Here is a 19,993-nt window from a genome sequence, read left to right as displayed (position 1 = left end):
GAATTTCATTTCTGGGAGCTCATGCTGAGACTCTCAAAACTATAAATGATCATATATATGTATGTATAAATATGAAAAGCATTTATTTACGATTTGTTGTATGACTTTTTAATTACAGAGTACTGTAGATGTATTACATAAATGCACACACAAAGCATTTTCTGTTTAAGTAATCCAAGGATATATTTGATTTCAATGGGAGTAGGGAAGACTATATTAAAATAATTGTTTTTCTTGATTTTACTAATACAAATGTTCCTTGTCTCTTTTTGCATTCCTTTTTTTCAGATTTATTTACTTAGATATTAAGAGATTGAGCTTGTATTAAATTTTTACTGTATTTTAATGTGGTTTTTATTAAGCTCTACAGCATGGACTGTGCCTCTTTATAAATAAAGGAATGATCATGTATTACTAGAAACCCCATTTCAAACTGTACTTTTGCCAGATTTGCTTAAGATTTTCTAGGAAGGGACATTATAATTGTGAGATTAATCTTCAGAAAAGGGAAATTTTGGCTCTGCAGTATTTCTTCCTGTATTAACTTCAGAGATTTATAACTTGAAACTGCACTGTAAGTGTGTTTGTAATGACTTTTAGCTGATTTAATAATCCTCAAAGTTTGGTGACTGTACAGATCACAGCTTCACAAATACAGTCCATTACCTGTAGCATCCAGATGAAGTTATCAGAGGTGGAGGAAATTACTTGGGATTGTATTTCTCCTTAGCGATGCACTAATCCAACCTCTGGCTGAGGCTGGGGCTCTCAGAGCCCTTGTCTGCATTTATCCCATTATGCAGTGGGGATATGTGCATGGATGATAAAGAACATCTTCATGTTGAAAGTCTAGCTAGGGCATGTGTATACCATCAAATCTTGGTGGCGCAGTTGTAAGGCACCCGGTGTGGTAATGTTGTCAGGAAAATTTTCGAGCCAGTCTGTGATTATTTTTTCCGTTGTTATCAGTATCTACAGTGTGCTACTGCTAACGCCACTCCCTGCAGCTGGCAGTGCTTAATGTCTCTCTTAGTTCATGATCCTGCAAACCTTTTTCAATCCAAGGAGCCCTTGATCATGCAAATAGCTCTGCTAATTGCAGGTATTGGTACTGTCTTATCCCAGTGGAGTAAGAGCCTCTCAGACAAGTAATGGTGTGCAGGATCAAATCCTTAGATTATATTTATATTTGACAAGCCATGGCACAAGGGTTTTTTTAAAAGTCACCAGTTAAAACAAAACCAGTTGAAACAATGCCAGAAGCCTCATGTTAAGCTTTCTGGCTGTGTGTTTCTTTCAGTGTTTCCAAGCTTTGCTTTTCATAATAATAAATATCAAACAAAAACCCTGGGAATCACTGGGAGCTGGATTGGCAGGTCTCAGTCTCCATTTAACATGCAAATGATCAGCCTGTGCCCACATATGGCTGCTTGCTAGATCAGAACTCGGTTCATTAACACAGAACTCGGAGAGCTCTGGGTGGATGTGGGGTATGTGCATAATAACCCAGAGCACAGTGCTTTAAGCCAGGAAGTAAACAATACACAGCATAGAACTGAATTTGCATATGTTCAAGAATCCAAATACTGGGCACGTTTTTGCAGAACCCTTATTTTTCTTTTTTCGGTCTTCCAGTTCACAACAGTTAAGTAATCAGGCTTCAATCAACTGCGTATTCCTAGACCAGTTATTTGAGATATTTTGTGACTTTAAAGCAATTCCTGACCTTCATCTCTCAGGTGACATGCAGAGTTTGTTTAATGGTGCTAAGGACTGAACAGGAGCCCACTAACACCTACAGAATTCACCTCTGTGGCATTTTCTTAATTTTCACTTTATTAAGCAGATAAAAGGATAGCTATTTCCTTTCCAGGCTCCCTTGTTTGCTCTGTGATGTACTGTGAGGTATCAGTCCAGCCAAACATTTCTTTGATCAACGAGCAGAGTAAGCTGTGTGAAACCTAACGTGTGCCTTTACGTCTTTAGGCATCCACTGTGACAATATATGCACCCAGGGCCGCTGGGGACCAAACTGCTCCATCTCCTGTAACTGTGAGAACGGGGGATCCTGCTCCCCAGAGGATGGCACCTGTGACTGTGCACCAGGATACAGAGGACCCTTGTGCCAGAGAAGTAAGATTTTCCATAGATGTGGTGGCAGAAGCAAAGCAGGTAGAAATGCTCATTTATGACACCAGACAGACAGAGCCACAGGTTTCTGAGCTGCTTTAGCTCATGACTTCCTAAGGGCAAAAGGTAGCCTGAAAAATGGTTCTTGATCAAGAAGTCAAGACTCTGCTGCATTGCGTCGTGCCTTGTGTTTCTTCTTCTGGCCTTCCACAGCACCTGGAGGTCACAGGTGACCTGAAAGAAGGAGCAACACCTTTACATACCAAAGTTGGCAAGATCTGGGCAAAACCAGATTTACAGTTATGTCATGGTGAACTACAGGATACCTATTAAACACTCAGCTACGACCCATCACATAATGACAAGTGGATGAGTGTTGGCTATCAAAATAACAAGACAATGTTTTCTTATACGCCATAAAAAGAAACACAGCAGCCTGAAATAGCTCCTGTCTGATGCTCTGCTGTTACACATTAAAATGTGCCGAGGAGATAAAAATTCTCTCGTTTGCTTTATCTGGGAAGCTGCATTTGCCCCTTAGGGACCTTTATTCACTGATCCAAACTACACGCAACCATCTTCCTGTGTAAACAAGAAATGGATTTGTCTTTCTTTTCTGCTGCAGCTCTTGTTCTTCCTGTAAGACATTCTGCATGCCCAGTTCATATATCCCCTTTGATTTCACCAGTTACACTTGACACTAGAACACACTCATCTCTAAAAATAATTTGTAGCTGACAGTTTTTATTTAAAGCCATTATAACAATGACCTCTAGCACTGCTGTAGTTAATGGCCTATAAGCATTTCCATTATAAACCCCAATTTCCAGGTGCTTCAGCATATCTATATAGCTGTAAAACCTCTCTCCAAGGCTAAAATGTGGTGCTCAGAGCTTCAGGGAATTGGGGAAGAAATTGTTTTACAAATTTGAAACCCTGAGAGTGCAAAACTTCCAGAAGTTAATAGTTTCTGACCTTTCTGAGATGAAAAAAAACAGCTTAGTTTTATCAGCTGATGGCATGTAGACTACAAGAGGCAAACCACATCTCCAGTTTGCAACTCCAGTAATCAGGCTGCTCCCTGAGGACATTTGCTAAGGACCTAATGGGGAGAAATTTTCGTCCCCACTGGGGTGACAGCAGAGGGGTCCTGTGGATGCTTCTGCTATTGCCTCGTGTCGCTGAAATGCCTCTCTGTGAATACGCAGCCAGGGAATTCAGCTTGCTTCCACCTCTTCTGCGGGATTCAGGCTCAAGACTACCTTGTGAAGAGGACAGCTCTGTAGGTGAAGGTAGCTTTAGCTTGCTAAGTTTGCTCTCAGAATCATGCCCATTTTTCTCTTGGAAATTCATTTAGAAACAGAATTTAGCCTGTAAAGGGCAGTACTGAAGATGATACTCAGCCAGCTTGTTCTGTCTGTGTAATCAGGATTACATGAGACACTGGGATAGTTTACTGCTCTTAGGCCTACAGAAATGTCTCCAGGAAAGATCCAGGTTGTTTTATAGCTAGTGCATCATCAACAAACCTGTCAGCTAAGTTCCAGCTGGAAATCTGCAGTACTGTAAGAACCTGACACCCTCTGTGAACACACAGACCAAGAGAAAAATTCTCATTCAGTGAAAAAATAGAATGGACATGATATAGTAACCACTGAGCCAGAACTATATAACAGAGAATCACAGGAGTAAAAATAAAAACATACAAAGTCATTTTTACAGTTACTTACTTCAATTTAACATTTCTTTGTGCTTATCTATCGCAGTGAATGTTTGGACAGTGGATGGTTTTTCATTCTACATGTGCTTTGAAGCGACAATACACTTTTATAAGAGATACTGAGCCATAATCGTGGCATTATACCTTATGTACAAATTCTATAACAATTTCAATCCAGGTTTTAAGCAAATTAAGCACACAGTTCATGACAAGTTTACTCAGCTATGTGGTGTGATTACTAATGCAAATGAGGTGATTTTGTATGCTGTTACCGTAATTACCATTTTTAGATTCTGTTCATCACTGATGGATGCTGCTCCTGCAATGGCATGTATAAACTGACTGTCCCAATTGAACACAGGTATTGCACCTAATATGTTTAGAAATCAGCTTTTGACATAGTTGTTTAGATGTAAAATATTGAGAGTTTCCTAATATACCTTTTCTGATTTCTTACCTTAATTTCCAAAGGAGATGGCATTCTGAGTTTCTGTTGTCTGTACATGTGTGTACAACTGTTTCTCTTCCTACTTATCTTAAAAGCTTCGGAATATGTGTTATTAACCATATCTGCCAGTGGGCTTTAAGGTCTTGAACATCTTAAACTCCCATGTTTTGTAAAAGAGTTTAGCTGGAGCAGGCTAGAGAGACTCAAATTAGTGTCTTGAGAGAGAGAGGCTGCTGAGAGAGCTCCGCTGTATTATTAAATAGCCAGGGACTTACATGAGGTAGGATGGTGTGAATGTTTGAACCACAGGAGCAGTTTTACTCAGAGCTCGCGCTTTATTAGACACGGAATAATCTAACAGGCTTCATAATTTCAGCTGTTCACAAAATTGTGTTTTTATAAATTAAGAAATATTGGTTTGGGATTAAGACAGAGAGAATTCTCAAGCTCTCAGCAATGCGAAATCTTCTGAAAATCTGTGACAGCTTATTTTGTTTGGTCTTCAGTTTGTCCCCCTGGCTTTTATGGACACCACTGCAGTCAGCCATGCCCTCAGTGTGTGCACAGCAGCGGGCCTTGTCACCACGTGTCAGGACACTGCGATTGCTTGCCTGGATTCTTTGGCGCTCTCTGCAACCAAGGTACTGAGCCCAAGACCTCCAAATGCCACCTCCTTTCCTAAGTTTCTGTGTCTGTGACTTTGCAGCAAGACCGATCACAAGGTTCCTGCCTTTTTCCCTTGTTTCAGCAGTTTAGATCACAAGAAATTCTTTACTTCAGAGGGAAAATGCAAATAGGTACTTAGTCACCCTTTTGTAAATATGATGTGCTCCTGCTTTCATAAATAAAACAGGTCTGCTGCTCTGTATTGAAATGAATATGGAATGAGACACCTGCTGTAAATATATCAGCCATCCAATGGTTTCATTTTCCTTTCTGCTAAGCCTATCATATCCTAAATGTCGATGGCACCTTCATGCACTCTTTTGCAGCAGGAGGTGCAGATACTAGTTGAGGTAAAGGACAGCTCAGGTACACAAGCCCAAACACCCAGTTAATGCATGGAACCTTATTTACACTGTCTAGGACCTGACTGGGAATAGCTAAAATCACGCGCACCCAAACACAAGTGCAGGAGACAAAAAAATTTGCAATGGGGCAGGGAAAGTGAATTAATTTTCACAGGTGAAGAGTAGCCTCAACTCCCCGTAATGTCCGTCACCTTTCTGTACCTTTGAAAGTTAGTCCACTTTTAACCATAGGTTTCATTTTCAGTTTTATCCTAAAAATCCCTGCAAAATCATTACAGTGTTCTGCAGAGCCTCAGTTATTGCATACTACTGTGGGCATTTTCTACGTGCAGATTTAAAAGATATTATTTGTAATGGCTACTGCCCTTGTGAAGTCACCATCCCTGTAAAAATTGAACTGACACTTTTTAATGACCTGCTTTTCAGTAAGTCAGAGATTGCAGACAGCACTTAGGCAAAATCATTAAACATAGATTAAGTATAACCATGTTTTCTTTTTTCTGTGCTGTATAGTCAACTAAACATTATACCAATTAATTTATTAAAATGAACATATTTCAGTGAATTTGTCCGTTTTATGTGAAAAGTTAGCCAGATTTCAAAGCGTAAGCAGGGCTAATTATCCTCTTAAGAAAACTATTTTATTTTTGCTCAGATGTTCAGCACTTCTGGTTTTACTTTGAAATGTTGATCTATCCAGCAAATTAATTTTAAAATATTCATGTCCTAATTAAAATCAATTTGTGTTGCAGTTTGTCATAATGAGTTAGCATGTAACTTTATTTTGTAGAAAGAAAAATGCTAATTAATGTTTTCCATTAGAAAAACGTGAAACGAAGATTTCACTTTTGAATTTTCATCTCCTTGTGCCGTCTCTTTTCTGGCAGCGGGAACATTCTTCCATCGGCAGCACATGCATGTGAGGAGCTGTGTAACCTCTGAAACTGCACAGGTTGACATGGTTGCGCTAAGGATTCTGAGCAGCAAACAACTAAGCAGCAGTTTTATGAATATCTTTCACAATCATGTAGCAAGATGGATTGATAATAACTTGTTATCGCTGCTAGAACACACCTGACATCCCACAGGGACTTTCGGAGTCCCACTTCAGAGCTGTTATAGCTAATTAACATCACTATCTGCATTGTACAATCAGATTGCTCCTGAAGAAAACGGTATTAGTCCGTACTTCACAGCTTTGTTTAAAAATGTTTGAGACATTTGAAAAAGTGCTTGTATTTGGATCTCACATCTTTACAAGAGACTCAGTGTCAATCCACAACCAGGTTGCTTAAATTAATGAGAACAACCATTTTGGTAGGACGGCTTTTGTAATCCTTTTGTGTTGACATTCTGGAGGGCGTCATGCTATTTCACTGAGACAAGAGGTGCTCACATGGTAGGAACCCCTCTGCTAGCTCTCACTGTGTGGAACTGAAGCATTTCTTTTATAAAGTATGACCTGTTGCCTTTGTCAGCATCGGTGTTTGGATCACAAATCTTTTCCTGATTCATTAGTATTCCATGTTGCAGTGCAAATCAGTTCCTATTTTAAGTAAGTCTTTTGAGAACTATTTTTTGTGCATATAAAAAATCCAGCCTTCATTTAAGTGATGTTATCTATCTCCATCTTAAAGATGCAATAAAAATATTGCATTGAACAGCTCTATATAGAGTATTGGAACTGAATAATGGTGTAGCATGTATGAGAACCTAGGCTAACAGATCATTTTAGGTTTTGCTCTTTCTGTGATATGAGGACTTTTCTTTCCTTCTCTCTCTTTCTCTTTGTGTCTCTGTATTGTTCTTTTCATTGTGTCTGTATATTGTGTTTAGTTTTATCTCTTTTCAGTTAGACAACTATTCTGTTTAACACATAATTTGAAAACCAAAACCAACTTTATCCACTCCTACAGATAAGTCCGTAGTATATAGAAATGCATGCAGAAAACAATAGTATGCACATTCTTAGTTTTCTGCCATAGTAAGAGTAGAGGATGGCATATTGTATAAAAGCAAATGAATCACAGCTCAGGATTTCAATCTGTGGTTGATTCACAGTCAGGATAGATTGAGGTCACCTGCACAGACTACATATGAGAAAGTGAGAGTGGCTGAAGTGGTAAAACAGTTGCATAATTCAGGGAAGTGCCTTAATCACGTTTTTGACATCACTATTATTTACCAGGATACAAGTCCAGTTCCATTTGTTACATTCTTTGCAAAGATGGACTGTATGTTTTATCTTGTTTTGAAAATACATCTGTTTTTGTCAGGGAACACAGCCAATAAGAGCACAGAAATTAAACATTTCATTCATTACTGAGCAGAGCTTTCCATCAACTTTAACATTAAAGATTTCCAATAATTTGGTGGGAGGTTGAAGATCTACGTGTCTATTAGCTTTATGTCACTGTGCTTAGGCTGTTACAAGATGACTCTGAAAAAAATTTAGCGTTTCTTTTCTTCCAACTTCAGGAGTAAGCTAGGTGGACAAACAGGAATAGATGCTGATTTTGTTAGGATGCAGCACATCTGTTTAACAGCTCTCAGTCAAACATATATATAATCCTTGGAAACCACATTTGCAACCTAATTGAACGCTTACTACAGCAAGGGGTACTGGAGAGGAATAGGAGGACGGATGCCAAAAGACAAGCCTGACATTTCAGCAATTGGATATGTGCTTTATTTGTGGGAGTAGTCTTCCGCCAGACTTCTATGGTAAAAATACGTATGGAAGTGGCAGTCTTGCTCCTGGTTTACTCTCCGCTTGCATGATTTGAATCTGTGAGATGCTGGGAGCCTGCCTCCCACCAACATTGCTGAAAGCTGATCTTCAGCAAAGCCTAGTCTATTTAGTAGCAAAGGCACCTTCCTCTCTCACCACTATTTGATCCAGAAAGAATCAGGACAGTGATGAGGTAGGTACTGTAGCGTACTCAATATTGCAGCGCTGCATGGTGCATGATGCATTTTGTGGTGCTAGTGGGAGAGCAGGGGAAAGGACTACAGCCCTTTCAGCCTCTTCTTGCAAGCTTATCTGCCATCAGCCATTTCATGGGCACTGGCCTCCTAGTACAATACCCATGGCTAATATGTCAGGCCATCCTACCAGGTGGTAAGGTTTGCAGCTTTTGGTCCATTATTACTGTCATTATCAGTTGTACAATACAAGGGAGTTAGGTTCCAGTGACAGACCTGAAAGTAAGAGTCCCCATTGCTCTTCATCTTCTTGAGACTTCTTCACTGGGCTGATATTTAGCCTAGAATGTTCCTTTCCTACTTTTGTTGTTCTTATTGTTGAGGTTGTAATCCTCTGAGCCAGCGCAGAACCCTATTTCAGGGTTTGCACCAAGGGACCCCCTTCGCCAAGTCCCCAGATCAATCCCTTCCAGCCACTTGCTTATGTTTGCTACCACTCTGAATTCTCCTCAACTTTACTGTTCCCTTCCTCTCCCAATAACCCCTTTTCTCTCTTTTGTCTCTTCTCTTTTCATCCTTCCATAATGCCCTTCAATAATTGTAGTCTTCTAACTGTATTAGATTCATTTTCCAGCAGAAAAATGGATTTCGAGGTGACTTTTTCCTGTTGTTTTTGTGCCTGGGATGTAAGCAAACAAAATGGACTTGAATACTTTCTGCCTTTTCCTTCTTTCCAGAAGAATTTTGCCCATTTGGCTTCAGCAAAGAAAAATGTTGTAATTACTTTTATCTCTAATTGCTAAATGTTAAGAAGTCCTATGACTTCCTTATATTCATTATGAAGAACCTTCAGTAAACTGCCTTATATTTTCATAGTCTGTCCCAGTGGAAAGTACGGGAAGAACTGTGCCGAGGTCTGTCAGTGCACCGAGAACGGAACGTGCAATCCTATTGATGGATCGTGTCAGTGTTTTCCAGGCTGGATAGGGACGGACTGCTCTCAGAGTAAGCAAAGTGTTATTTTTCCACCTCTGCCTTAAAATAAGGTATTTTCCTGTTTAGTGTTTTCTGAAAGTTAAAGACAGATTCTGGGGAAATCCCTGAAGTATTACAGCAGCCAGTGCCTTACTCCCTTTATAGCTTATTTCTTTTAATTAATCTAAGTTAGCTTTGGCTTGAATTAGTTTCTGCATTTGGAGTTTGCAGAAGCCGTTACTAGCTTCTATTACAGGAAAGGGAGGTCACGAGCTCTTATCAGAAAAGAAAGCTCCGTCCTCCCTTTTAATTTCTAGCTGGATTCCCTATTATTTATTTTTTGAAATAATTTTCTTTCAGCTATTACATCAGAAATTATTAACCAGTAAATGTTTTCATGTACCAAGTCCCCAGAGCTGAGAAATTAGGCAGCTGAAATATTTCTATTAAATGTAATTTAATTGTAAAAGTCAATGTGGGCTTGGAGGGATGGAGGATTTCTTCTTGAAATTGCCCAGGTAGAAGATTGGCATTTGCTGATCCCAAAGTGTCATTTCCTGAGAGCATCCCTTAATTGAAGATAGATCACAGAGGGAAGCAATATCCTATCATTCAGAAATGTTACTTCATATTCAGGATACAACTAGCATATTAGACAGCATTCCAGAGTAAAATATATTAAACTTCAAGTGATAAAGTAGGAATCGGATAAAAACAGACGGCTGTAATTTTGCTTTTATTGTGTGTCTTCCACAGGCAAAATATTGCTGTCACTCAAAAACAGAAAAAAAAAAAGAAAAAAAGACAGAAGGCTCCACAGATTCCTCATTATATTTAGCCATGTAATTGGGAAATTACTGTTAGTTTCTGTTAACCTTGAAAAAAGATGTTTTTCCTCACAGAGTGAGGCAGGCCAGTTCAGCAGCAACAATTTCCAGTTTAGCAGGCAGAAGGACCTGGCGATAGCTACTTTTGTATTTTGGATGAACAAAGTGGGAACCTGACTGTTTCCTCAGTTACCTTCTTGTAAAGAGAGTGTAAATCTCCCAACGTGAACCTGGCCTCACACCAGGCTCCTCTCGGCACCTGGCCTCGCGTATCCGAGGCCAGTACTGAGCTATTTCGGTCAGGCCTCCCTCTGCACCAGTTAACCTGGAATGACCGAGGGACAGAGCTGCAAAGGAGATAATTTTAGCTCCAACTCCAGAGCCAGTTCTGGAGACACTAACAGACCCTGCAGCTCTGGCTTACAAAGGCATTGTAAAAGTATTTCTGGTTGCTTATAGCATGAATACTTTAGGCCGGCTCCTGTTCAGCTTTACATTGTGTGAGTTCAGTGACCTTTTGTTTGATTTACGTCACGGCACGGTTTTTTTGCTATTCATTCTGGCTTTAGAGATGTCTGTCATATGCCAGAAGCTTGCATTTATCGTCAGAATTGGAGCCAATGGCATACATGGAAATAGGCACGGTTTCTGTACTTTCAGGTTTCCTGGGAACCATGCCTTATTAATTCATGTCTTTAATAGGAAGCAATGGAAAGTGCTTTTTAAAGCAAAAATATAGTTGTTATATTGAAGGGTTATCATCATTTTGGATCTTTTAGTCTGGCACTAATAACTGTAACTTACTGCATTCATTTTTGGAGGGAGGCTTAAAATAACTTTTGAAAATGTATTAATATTGTACTTGTTGAAATATATAATAGACCTGGAGATTTTAATTTAATATTAGCCCCATCAACAAAAGCAATCTGATTTTGTGGATGAAAATTCATACTGTAAGTTTTCTTTACATTTTTACGCAATTTGAGTAGCACTCTATGCTTCAAATGAATGTGGTAATTTTAGTAGTTGATTGCATAGCAAAAGTAAACCATGAATAGCTGTGCTTTATTATGCAAGAATTCCAGAATATCAAAAAGAAAATTAAATTACCTCCATATCTTAAAACCCTGTCTAAATTGTCTTCACAGATAATGCCGGTAAGGCAGGGAGAGCGGCTAGAGCACTTAGAGTAATGTAGTGTCGAGGGTCGCTGTTTCAGTGGTTCTCAGTGCACATACGCAGCGAAGACCTGATCCTGCCCCTGACCTACACGGGGAAGAAATCCCCTGTGCCAGGGCTTGACAGCGTGGGTGAGGTTGCAGGTTGGCACCTGGGTTTGCAAAGCAGTCGTGGGCTTGGAAGAACCAGTCATTGTCAGGGCGTCGCTGCAGCGATGCCAAGCTCTGCAATGCGAAGTTCTGCCTTTGCTGGTGTCTCACAGGTTCTCCCTTTATTGTTGTTCCTCCGCAGCACTAACGCAGTATCGTTGCTTTTTTTGTCAGCTGACAAATCTTTTTTCTTTTGTAGCTTGTCCCACTGGTTTTTGGGGCCCTGATTGCTTTCATTCATGCAACTGCCACAACGGAGCAATGTGCAGCCCTTACGATGGAGAATGTAGATGTACTCACGGTTGGACGGGGCTCTACTGCACTCAGCGTAAGCCTTTCAGAGACACTGTTGTGCCGGGGAATCTGTCAAAGTATGTGCTGCTACCTCGTGTCTCTTCCAAGTATTGCAGTCTTCCCTGTTAAACCACCTGCTTCTTACTTGTGGTAACTTCACATCACCCCGAAGAAAATAGTCCTAAAGCTTTTCAAGGTTTTTTATGCCTTTGGCACTCGATAAAGGAGGGACCGATCATTTAGGTTATTGATTCATTGTCAGAAGTTGCACAGTCTATGTCCCTGCTTGTTAAAGCCCCAGTATATGTGGTCTGATTTAGGAAAATGTTTGAGATTTCTCATCCTACTAGTGCCAAATTATCAGCACTGTACGAAAGAGGAGATCAAATTCTGGTGAGCCTTTTAAGAAGGCTTTTTTACTTGCAAGTAATGGATTGATCTCTGGCTTTCTAGAGAGTTTCTGTTTAGCCATCTTCTTTCACTTCTTGAAAATGTAGTTTGTATAGATGGGTCAAGTTTTCATTCTTCTGAAACACTTAAGAGGCAATTCTGTAAGATATGAGAAACACTACTTCAAGAAAATTGGCTGTCGTAGTATCTCTGCATTTAGATGATCAAATAAATGTTATTAAATATACAGAGGCTGAAAATCCATAGATTTATAGGCCTACATATTTTGTGCTGATAACACATCTGAGTTTGTGTTTCAGCTTATTTCTTAGTCTTTCCTTATTCTGATTCCGGAAAGGTTGCCCAGCTGCTTTTTATGGAAAAAACTGTGCCAATGTTTGTCAGTGTCAGAACGGAGCCGACTGTGACCACATCACTGGCCAGTGCACGTGCAGGACTGGATTTACAGGCAAACAATGTGAGCAAAGTAAGTAGCAACGTGACTTCATTTTTCTGTTTCTCCGGGGGGGGTGTATTTCAGAATTCTTTGCAGAAATAGGCTCTTAAATGAGGTGTTGATGTAAGCAAGACAGAAACCCCAGGCACCTTATATAATCCATAGGGAGAAGGCAGCATCTCTGGAAAGCTGGACAGTCTGTTTAAGCATAAAGAAATATAGTGAATCCTCTGCAAATTAGGCCTTTCCATTCCCAGCCTAAAGTTAGGTGAGATAAAAGCAAGTCACTGCACTCAGTTCTGACTGGATGTAGCCTTCCCGAACAACTTGTACCTAATTAATAGAAAAACACAAGCTGCATCATGCCTTGCTAACATGGAGAGCAGCAGCATCAGGTTTCCCTAGGCACGAAGGACGACAGAAGGGTTAAAAGAAAGAAGTCCTTTCTGCTCTCTGCCTTCCAAGGAGTATTGGGGCTTTCTTGCCTAAGTTGTTATGCTATAGATGTGGACCAAACAAAGATTCATCTTTACGATGAAAACAGATCAAGGAAAAAAAAGTTGCTTGCCATTTTTGGAAGGATCTGTGTTTAGCTTGAGTCGTGAGCAAGTGTTTAACAGTGAACTTCAATTGCCTTGCAAGGGTACTGGCATATCTTACTGTAATTGTTGTCAATGTCTTGCTGGCATATTTAGCACGCCGTGCCAAGTGGCTTCTTTAAGAACAAAGAATTAAGGTAGTAGAAACTGTATGTGCTGTAGTTGAATAATTACTTGTTTGTCCAGTATAGTAAATCAAAAGAAAATTCTCACACACTTACTTGGATTCTAAATGCAGGGTGAAATCTGTCTCACCTTACCGAGGCATTAATTCCACAGGGTTTCGTTCCTTTTTTTGGCAGTAGGGTAATACAGTAACATTCCTGCTAGATTGGCAAGTGAAAGCTTCTTAATGGTAGCTTACTACATGGATCTTTATGAAAGTCTTTGTACATATAACTAAATTCACGACCATCTTTTCTTTTTGCACATACTTGCATTCAGCAAAGCATGTATCTCAGGACCAAATTTGCATGCTCATGTGGGGATTACATATGGCACCACTGTAACTCTGTAAGTGGCCAACTTACTGTGAATTTGTGTACACCCTTACTGCAACCATAAATAAAATAGGAACCTAAAAAGTTCCATAGAACTGCGTCATAGCAGATTTTATACAAGAAGCTACGTTTATAATTTGACCTCTGTACAAAGCCTGAGGCTTTCTTTTCTATTCAAACTACGAATGTATCTATTTATTTGTTTTTCTACTATTTAATCTAAAAGTATCTCTTCATTAAGACTCCTTCCTTCTCAAAATCCTGCTGAATAGGCAGTCACACTGCATTGCAGGTGAAATGCTTAAATGCAGACATCATTTCTGTGGTGCAGTCCAAAAATTTAGGCCTTATTAATTTTAAGTGGCCTACAGGTTAATATCAGAATGAGCATTAATTTTAATAATTTTATTTTTTCTTGTTTGGGGACCTGCAGATGAAAGAAAGAGATACAACTTTAATATGTAGTGCAGATCATTATACAGATACTGGCTACTGTTCATTACTTAATATTAAATTTTGGCTACTAGAAATTACTTAGAGACTGACATTGGGAAGGTATCGTCATGCTATGCAAAACATTTGCAGTGACACACAAGAAGTCACATCTTAAAACAAACAATATACATTCTAAAGAATCATAGCAAGTGTGCATGCATTCAATAATGATCTTCTCCATAGAAATAAGGAGGATGTGACAGAAGTTGTTTCTTTCAATTTATTATTGAATAGTGCCTCAAGAAGTCTAGTAAGCTGCCTACAGATTTATTGTAATAGCCCATCATGGTAATTGTATGAATGAATTTCTCAGCTGGACATTCAATCATTTTGTCTTTGATAAAAATACAAAGACAGGATAGAAATTCCTTCTATATTAGGAATTCTAATACAGAAGCACAGCTAATCAAACCATTTAGATGCTCAATTCTGTAATTCCACCTACAATGTTGTATTCATCTTCTAGCACTAGTAGGCATAAGTATGAAAGCATGCAGGATTGGTTTGGTAAAAGTCTATTGTGTTCATATAAAGGTACATTAAAGCTTTTCTTTGCAACTACCCCCATGAAAAAAAATATGCAGAGTTGGTAGAGAATGTTTTGCTCTTTCAAGATGTTGTCTACAGCTTCTGAGCTCATGCCCTGTTAAATTCTGTACACTTGTAATATATATCAAGCCTTTTAAAGTCTCTGTACGTATTATTGGTTTCATCCTTGTGAAGTCTTGTATGACTTTTACAGAAAGTTACAGCTTAATAAGTAATACCCCAAATTGTACATGAAATAAATTTATCTCCTGCTTTAAAATAATAATAATAACCTAACACTAGGGTGTTATCCTAGAGACACTGAAACCAGAGAGACTTTTCTACTGACTTTTCCATGACAAGCATTTCACCCATTCCCGAAAAAGTAGAATTCTTTCCAATCTTTTTCTTTGGCTTCCCAGAGTGCTCACCAGGAACATTTGGTTATGGTTGCAAACAACTATGTGAATGTATGAATAATGCTACATGTGACCATGTCACAGGTACTTGCTACTGCAGTGCGGGCTTCAAAGGAATCCGATGTGATCAAGGTACAGTGAAATTCTATCTGTAAAATACCTCTCTCTCCCCCTCTCTCTTTCTCTCTCTCCTCCTCCAATGATGTACTTACTTACTTTAAAAAAATAGCATTTCAAAAATGAAATGCACGATTCAATTTACAGTGTGTTATGAATTACTTTTAACAGCGGCTCTTATGATGGAAGAATTAAACCCCTATACTAAAATTAGCCCTGCTCTTGGATCAGAGAGGCACTCAGTGGGAGCAATCATTGGAATTATTATTCTCCTTCTAATTATTATGGTCTTGCTGGCACTGTTTGTGTGGTATCGACGGAAACAGAAGGAGAAGGGCCATGACATGCCAAGTGTATCTTACACTCCAGCCATGAGGATGACTAACACAGATTACTCACTTTCTGGTAAGGGTCTTTTTATGTTAATCAAATATAGACTTATATTCCTGTATTTTGGGGAAATGTAAGCATCTGTGATGTATAACATGTGTTATTGAGCCTCAAAAATAATGACACTTCTGTTCTTCCCCTGAATACCATGATCTTTTAACACTTAAGAGGGACAGGAAAGCAAATAAAACTGATTTAAGCTGCTTTATATATGAAAGCTTACTTAACATGATACAGGATATACCTAGGCAAGAAATATGCTGTATGGAATACATCAACTCCATTTTTTTAAATCAGCTGCATTCCTATTGCAGTGCAGAGAAGTTTTCCCTTTGTGAAACCTTCAGAAAAAGACTTTTTTTGTTTGAGGAATGGGATTGACTCAGTCAATCATAAGGTTTTATTTTTGTCTACGTTGCAGTTTGTGATTTGAGGCGTCCTATTCGTTGTCACTTTCTTCTGTGTGCAGACCAATCCCCGTCGTCTAGACAGCTGGTGTGAATTTTCTTCACAGGAGCTGATGAAAGCAGGAGAGAGGAAGAGGAAGGCTCTTTGAGATCAAAAAACAGTCATACTGAGATCACATTTCTCGCTTCTTTCTATCTTCTGCTGCTGCTATGGAGGACAGCTTTTCTTGACAGATTGGCTAAACTTTGGAGGATGTGATCTCCTCTTTAACGCTGTCATTCTTCTTCATTCCTCTATGGCCAATATCAGATAGGATGTTAGACAGGAGATGGCTTTACTTCCTTCTTTTTTCCTCCGATCTGTCTCTAGTGGGGATCTCCTCGGGATTTGCTGCCCTCTGACTGCACTTCGCTTCTTCACTTCCCTTTAAGTGGCTGAAACTGTAAGTCCAAGTAAATACAAGCTCCTGAAACAGGCAGAGGTTGGCCTAGCAGCTCTGCTTTCCCAGTCCTGCATTGCCTTTTTCTCTCGGCTTTCTAGTCTAAATGCACGAGGCCCAGCCACTTGGTGCTGGCTCTGACTTGGCTTCTGTGCTGCCTCAGGGTGGCATGGCAGGAAGCTTCGTCCTGGACTTCCCTGCCCAGGATACACCTGGAAGGAGCCTCTCCCACCGAGCCAACGACATTACTGCCTGGCTACAGCTGGGACTTAGTCAAGGAGCTTCTCTCAAGGCACCATGACTTCAGTCCTCGTATCAGGGGCATGGCTTCCTGCGATGACATGTCACACGTCAGGGGCTGTCTGCTGAACACTATTGACTAAACTCACATTTAGACCATTCAGGCCTATACTAGAGCATGCCGCCTTCTGATAGCTACAAGATGGAGAAAAAAAATCAGCCTTGGACCTCCTCCCACTGCCTCTTATTTTTAAATTTCAGCTTTTCAGGCTCTTGCTTAAGCTGCCCATTTGGGTAAGAAATGTATGAAAGTGTTGCCAGAGAGGGCTCGTCTGATCCTTGGCTAGTTGCCAGAACAATTTGGCCTGAAATTTGTCATTTCAACATCATTTGAAGAGCCAGACCATGAACATGCAAAAGACAACTGTGGCACATCTCAGCAGCAGCAAGGCTCCGAGTTCTGAGAGCAGATCACAGCCGCTGGCATGGAGAAATGTTCTGAACTTTTCAGCGATCCATTTCTTTCATATTGGCACTTAATCTATTTATTTGCAAAGCCTGCTACACCTCATTTATTTCTGTGCTTTTCTAGTTAATGTATGTGTAACCCAGCATGCTTAAGAGGCACAACTTACAAACCTCAAAATAAGGAGAGGAATATGGCTGAGACTGGGAGTTCCTCACTGGAGTAATTGAGCTTCTCCTTTCAGACAAGGGAACAAAAATCCCTTGGTTGTTTTTTCTCCATATTTTACCATGAATGGAGACTTCCCAATCGACCTGATGGTATCCCAGTCTGACACTCTGCAGGAAGCCCAAAAAAAGGCTAATGCTGAGAAAGGATACTCTTATCCTTCGAAGTTAACATAGACAGATGACTTTCTTCCTCAGCCACAGAGAGAAAGCCATTACGTTTGAAGATGTTGGTAGCCCAGGACTGTCCTTGCAGGTTATGTCTTTGTGGGCATTGCATCTCCCTATGCAATGTTCTTCACATTCCTTTCAGGTGCAGCCACCTATCCCAGAGCTCCTGATGCCACATGATACTTAAGTACTTGAGGAAAAAAAGTATTTTGGGGATGGCTGAATTCCGGAATACATCATAAATATCTGAGGGATATCAGCTGCATTGAACCTGGGATCTCTTCTGGTCCTTGGGCAATGACAGTGAATTTAATTCTTGCCCTTGTGGCATTGCTTCTCTGTATCAGCTCAGTTGGTAAAAAAACTGAAGTACCAGGTCCTTGCAATCCCAAACAGCACCAGGTCAGTGGTGTTGTCTGGGCTTCTCTAGAAAGAAATCGGAAAATGTTTCCTTCCTGTTCATCTCAGTCAGAGATGGGGTTGCAGAGACTGGGCCTTGTCTTTCTTCTTTCTTCTTTCTTCTTTCTTCTTTCTTTTTTCTTTTTCTTTTTTTTTTTTTTTTCTTTTTCTTTTTTTTTTTTTTTTTTTCTTCTTTCTTCTTTCTTCTTTCTTCCTTTCTTTCTTTGTGCAGTCATTGTAGCAATATAAGTTTTATCACTCAGGAAGCTGCAGCTGAGTGGGGTCAGCCATCTCTTCTGGAGGTTACAAGAACAGTTTTCTTCCTACCTCCCCCTTGAAAAATTCTGCTATCTGAGCTTGCAGAGGAAGACTAAGAAGTTAGAAATCATACTGCGCCATCTTCATGTCATTATAAATTGTCTGCATGTATCAGCATTGTTTCAAGTTTTGGTCTTTGTTTTAGAAGGGCATTTACAAATTCTAGACAAGGGCTTCTGAAAGCTCCTGCCAAATTCTGACTGTCCTCCAGTATGTTCTCCTACTGAAACTTTCTACCCATCAGTAACCTTCCCAGCTTTGGCCGTACCAACGCTGTTTTCAGCCTTTCACTTCCATAGAGCAGAAAGACAGCAAAAGGTGCTGACGTGTATCTTCCCCAGCAGAAAATAGGGAGATGGATACTGAGACAAGACCACAGATAAGAAATAGAGACTCATAGCATGACTGGATGGCAAGAACAACACGTGTGTGTATGACTGCATGAGTGCATTTGCGCGTTGCAGAGGACGCTGAAGGACAGTAGCAGTATTACACAGAGGTAACAGAGATTTCAACCTTCACCTGGAGTTTTGTATGTGGATTAAGGGCAGAATACTATGCAGATGTACTTGTCCAATTAATATAATCCCATGTAAACCCATGGACTTTGGCAGGAATTCCACCTGAACGATGACTGCAGTATCCAGCCCTATGTGGGTCGTAACGTTATGGCTAACCTGAATCGCCACTGTTCTTATTTTGCTTGTTTACTCTTGTTAGGATAGTGTTGTTGTTGTTTCTGAATAGAGTCACAGACGCAGATCCCTAGCTCCTGGAGGCAGTAATTTCTTCCAGCACATTAATTTATTTCTGGAGGATGTTTTTGGTCTTTACGTCTTCAGCTTTTCTAATGCTGATAATCCGTGCATATGTGTGAGAGAGATTATAAGGAAGGGGAACCCCCTGGGCAGCCCTTAGACTCTTTTGCATTTGTGGATGAAGGATGTGGCAGCAAAACACACACTCTGCCCAGTAGCCAGTGGGAAAGAAAACCACCCATGCTGGGAGAGCTTGACCACAGCACATGGATCTGAGAGCAGACTTTCCCAAATAAGCCTGAAATCAAAATGGTGCTCTCCAGCATGAGAACGGTACATTGCATCCAACAAAAGATTTTAAAGTGCAGATTGTTTAATTCAGGGAGATGGGGACAGAAGGGAAAACTATGTGGTAGTGCTGGAAAGCAGCAGAGATTTCTCTTCAGGACTTTCACAAAGACTCGGTTATGGGCTGAAGTGACGCTTGAGCTCTTATCAAGGTCTTAACAAACCTTCTGATATGGGTGAATGCTATGCTGAGAGCCAAAACCTAAGCAAAGCTCAATACAAATAGAGTGTCATGGATCCTGCAACCTAGACAAGACATTTACAGAAATGATCTGCAGATGATGTGTAGCAGGAGGTGGCAGAGTGAATCCTCCTGCTTGGAGTCTTCAGCCACCCCGCTGACACTCTGTACGGGCAGGGAAGATCCACACAAAAAGAAGAAGAAAACAGTTCCATTTTGCAGCTTGAGGTATCTGGGTTTGTATTTACTGCAGAGTGCTTACTTATTCCCTTTTTTCATGGTTGGCCTTGTGCCCAGTTTCCACACTACACTGTCCTGCTGCCGCTGCAGGACGGGGACCAATGCTCTTTGCGTTACCCCACAGCCCTGGCTCGGAGCAGAAGCTCAGTCTTTCCAGTGATAGCGCGATCTGGCCTTCATCCAGACCTCATGGGTCTTCCACTGGAGTGCAGCCTCAGGCTTGAG

The 19,993-nt window shown here is 40.3% G+C and overlaps 1 protein-coding gene across 3 annotated transcripts in view; it reads left to right on the top strand.

The window, feature by feature from the left end:
• The window catches only part of MEGF11 (multiple EGF like domains 11), a 210,842-nt gene that overhangs the window by 163,949 nt on the left and 26,900 nt on the right, over nt 1-19,993 (top strand). For 2 of the 3 annotated variants that reach the window (XM_050903192.1, XM_050903191.1), the window contains exons 13-19: nt 1,987-2,133; nt 4,805-4,939; nt 9,131-9,259; nt 11,584-11,712; nt 12,427-12,555; nt 15,070-15,198; nt 15,355-15,588. In XM_050903192.1, the coding sequence (XP_050759149.1) occupies nt 1,987-2,133; nt 4,805-4,939; nt 9,131-9,259; nt 11,584-11,712; nt 12,427-12,555; nt 15,070-15,198; nt 15,355-15,588 (1,032 nt within the window). The remainder of the gene's footprint in view (nt 1-1,986; nt 2,134-4,804; nt 4,940-9,130; nt 9,260-11,583; nt 11,713-12,426; nt 12,556-15,069; nt 15,199-15,354; nt 15,589-19,993) is intronic. The other variant, XM_050903189.1, reaches the window with a different exon arrangement.

Source organism: Gymnogyps californianus, chromosome 11 (genome assembly GCF_018139145.2).
Source record: "Gymnogyps californianus isolate 813 chromosome 11, ASM1813914v2, whole genome shotgun sequence".
Taxonomy (NCBI): Eukaryota; Metazoa; Chordata; class Aves; order Accipitriformes; family Cathartidae; genus Gymnogyps; species Gymnogyps californianus.
This window is presented reverse-complemented; position numbering and strand designations above follow the sequence as displayed.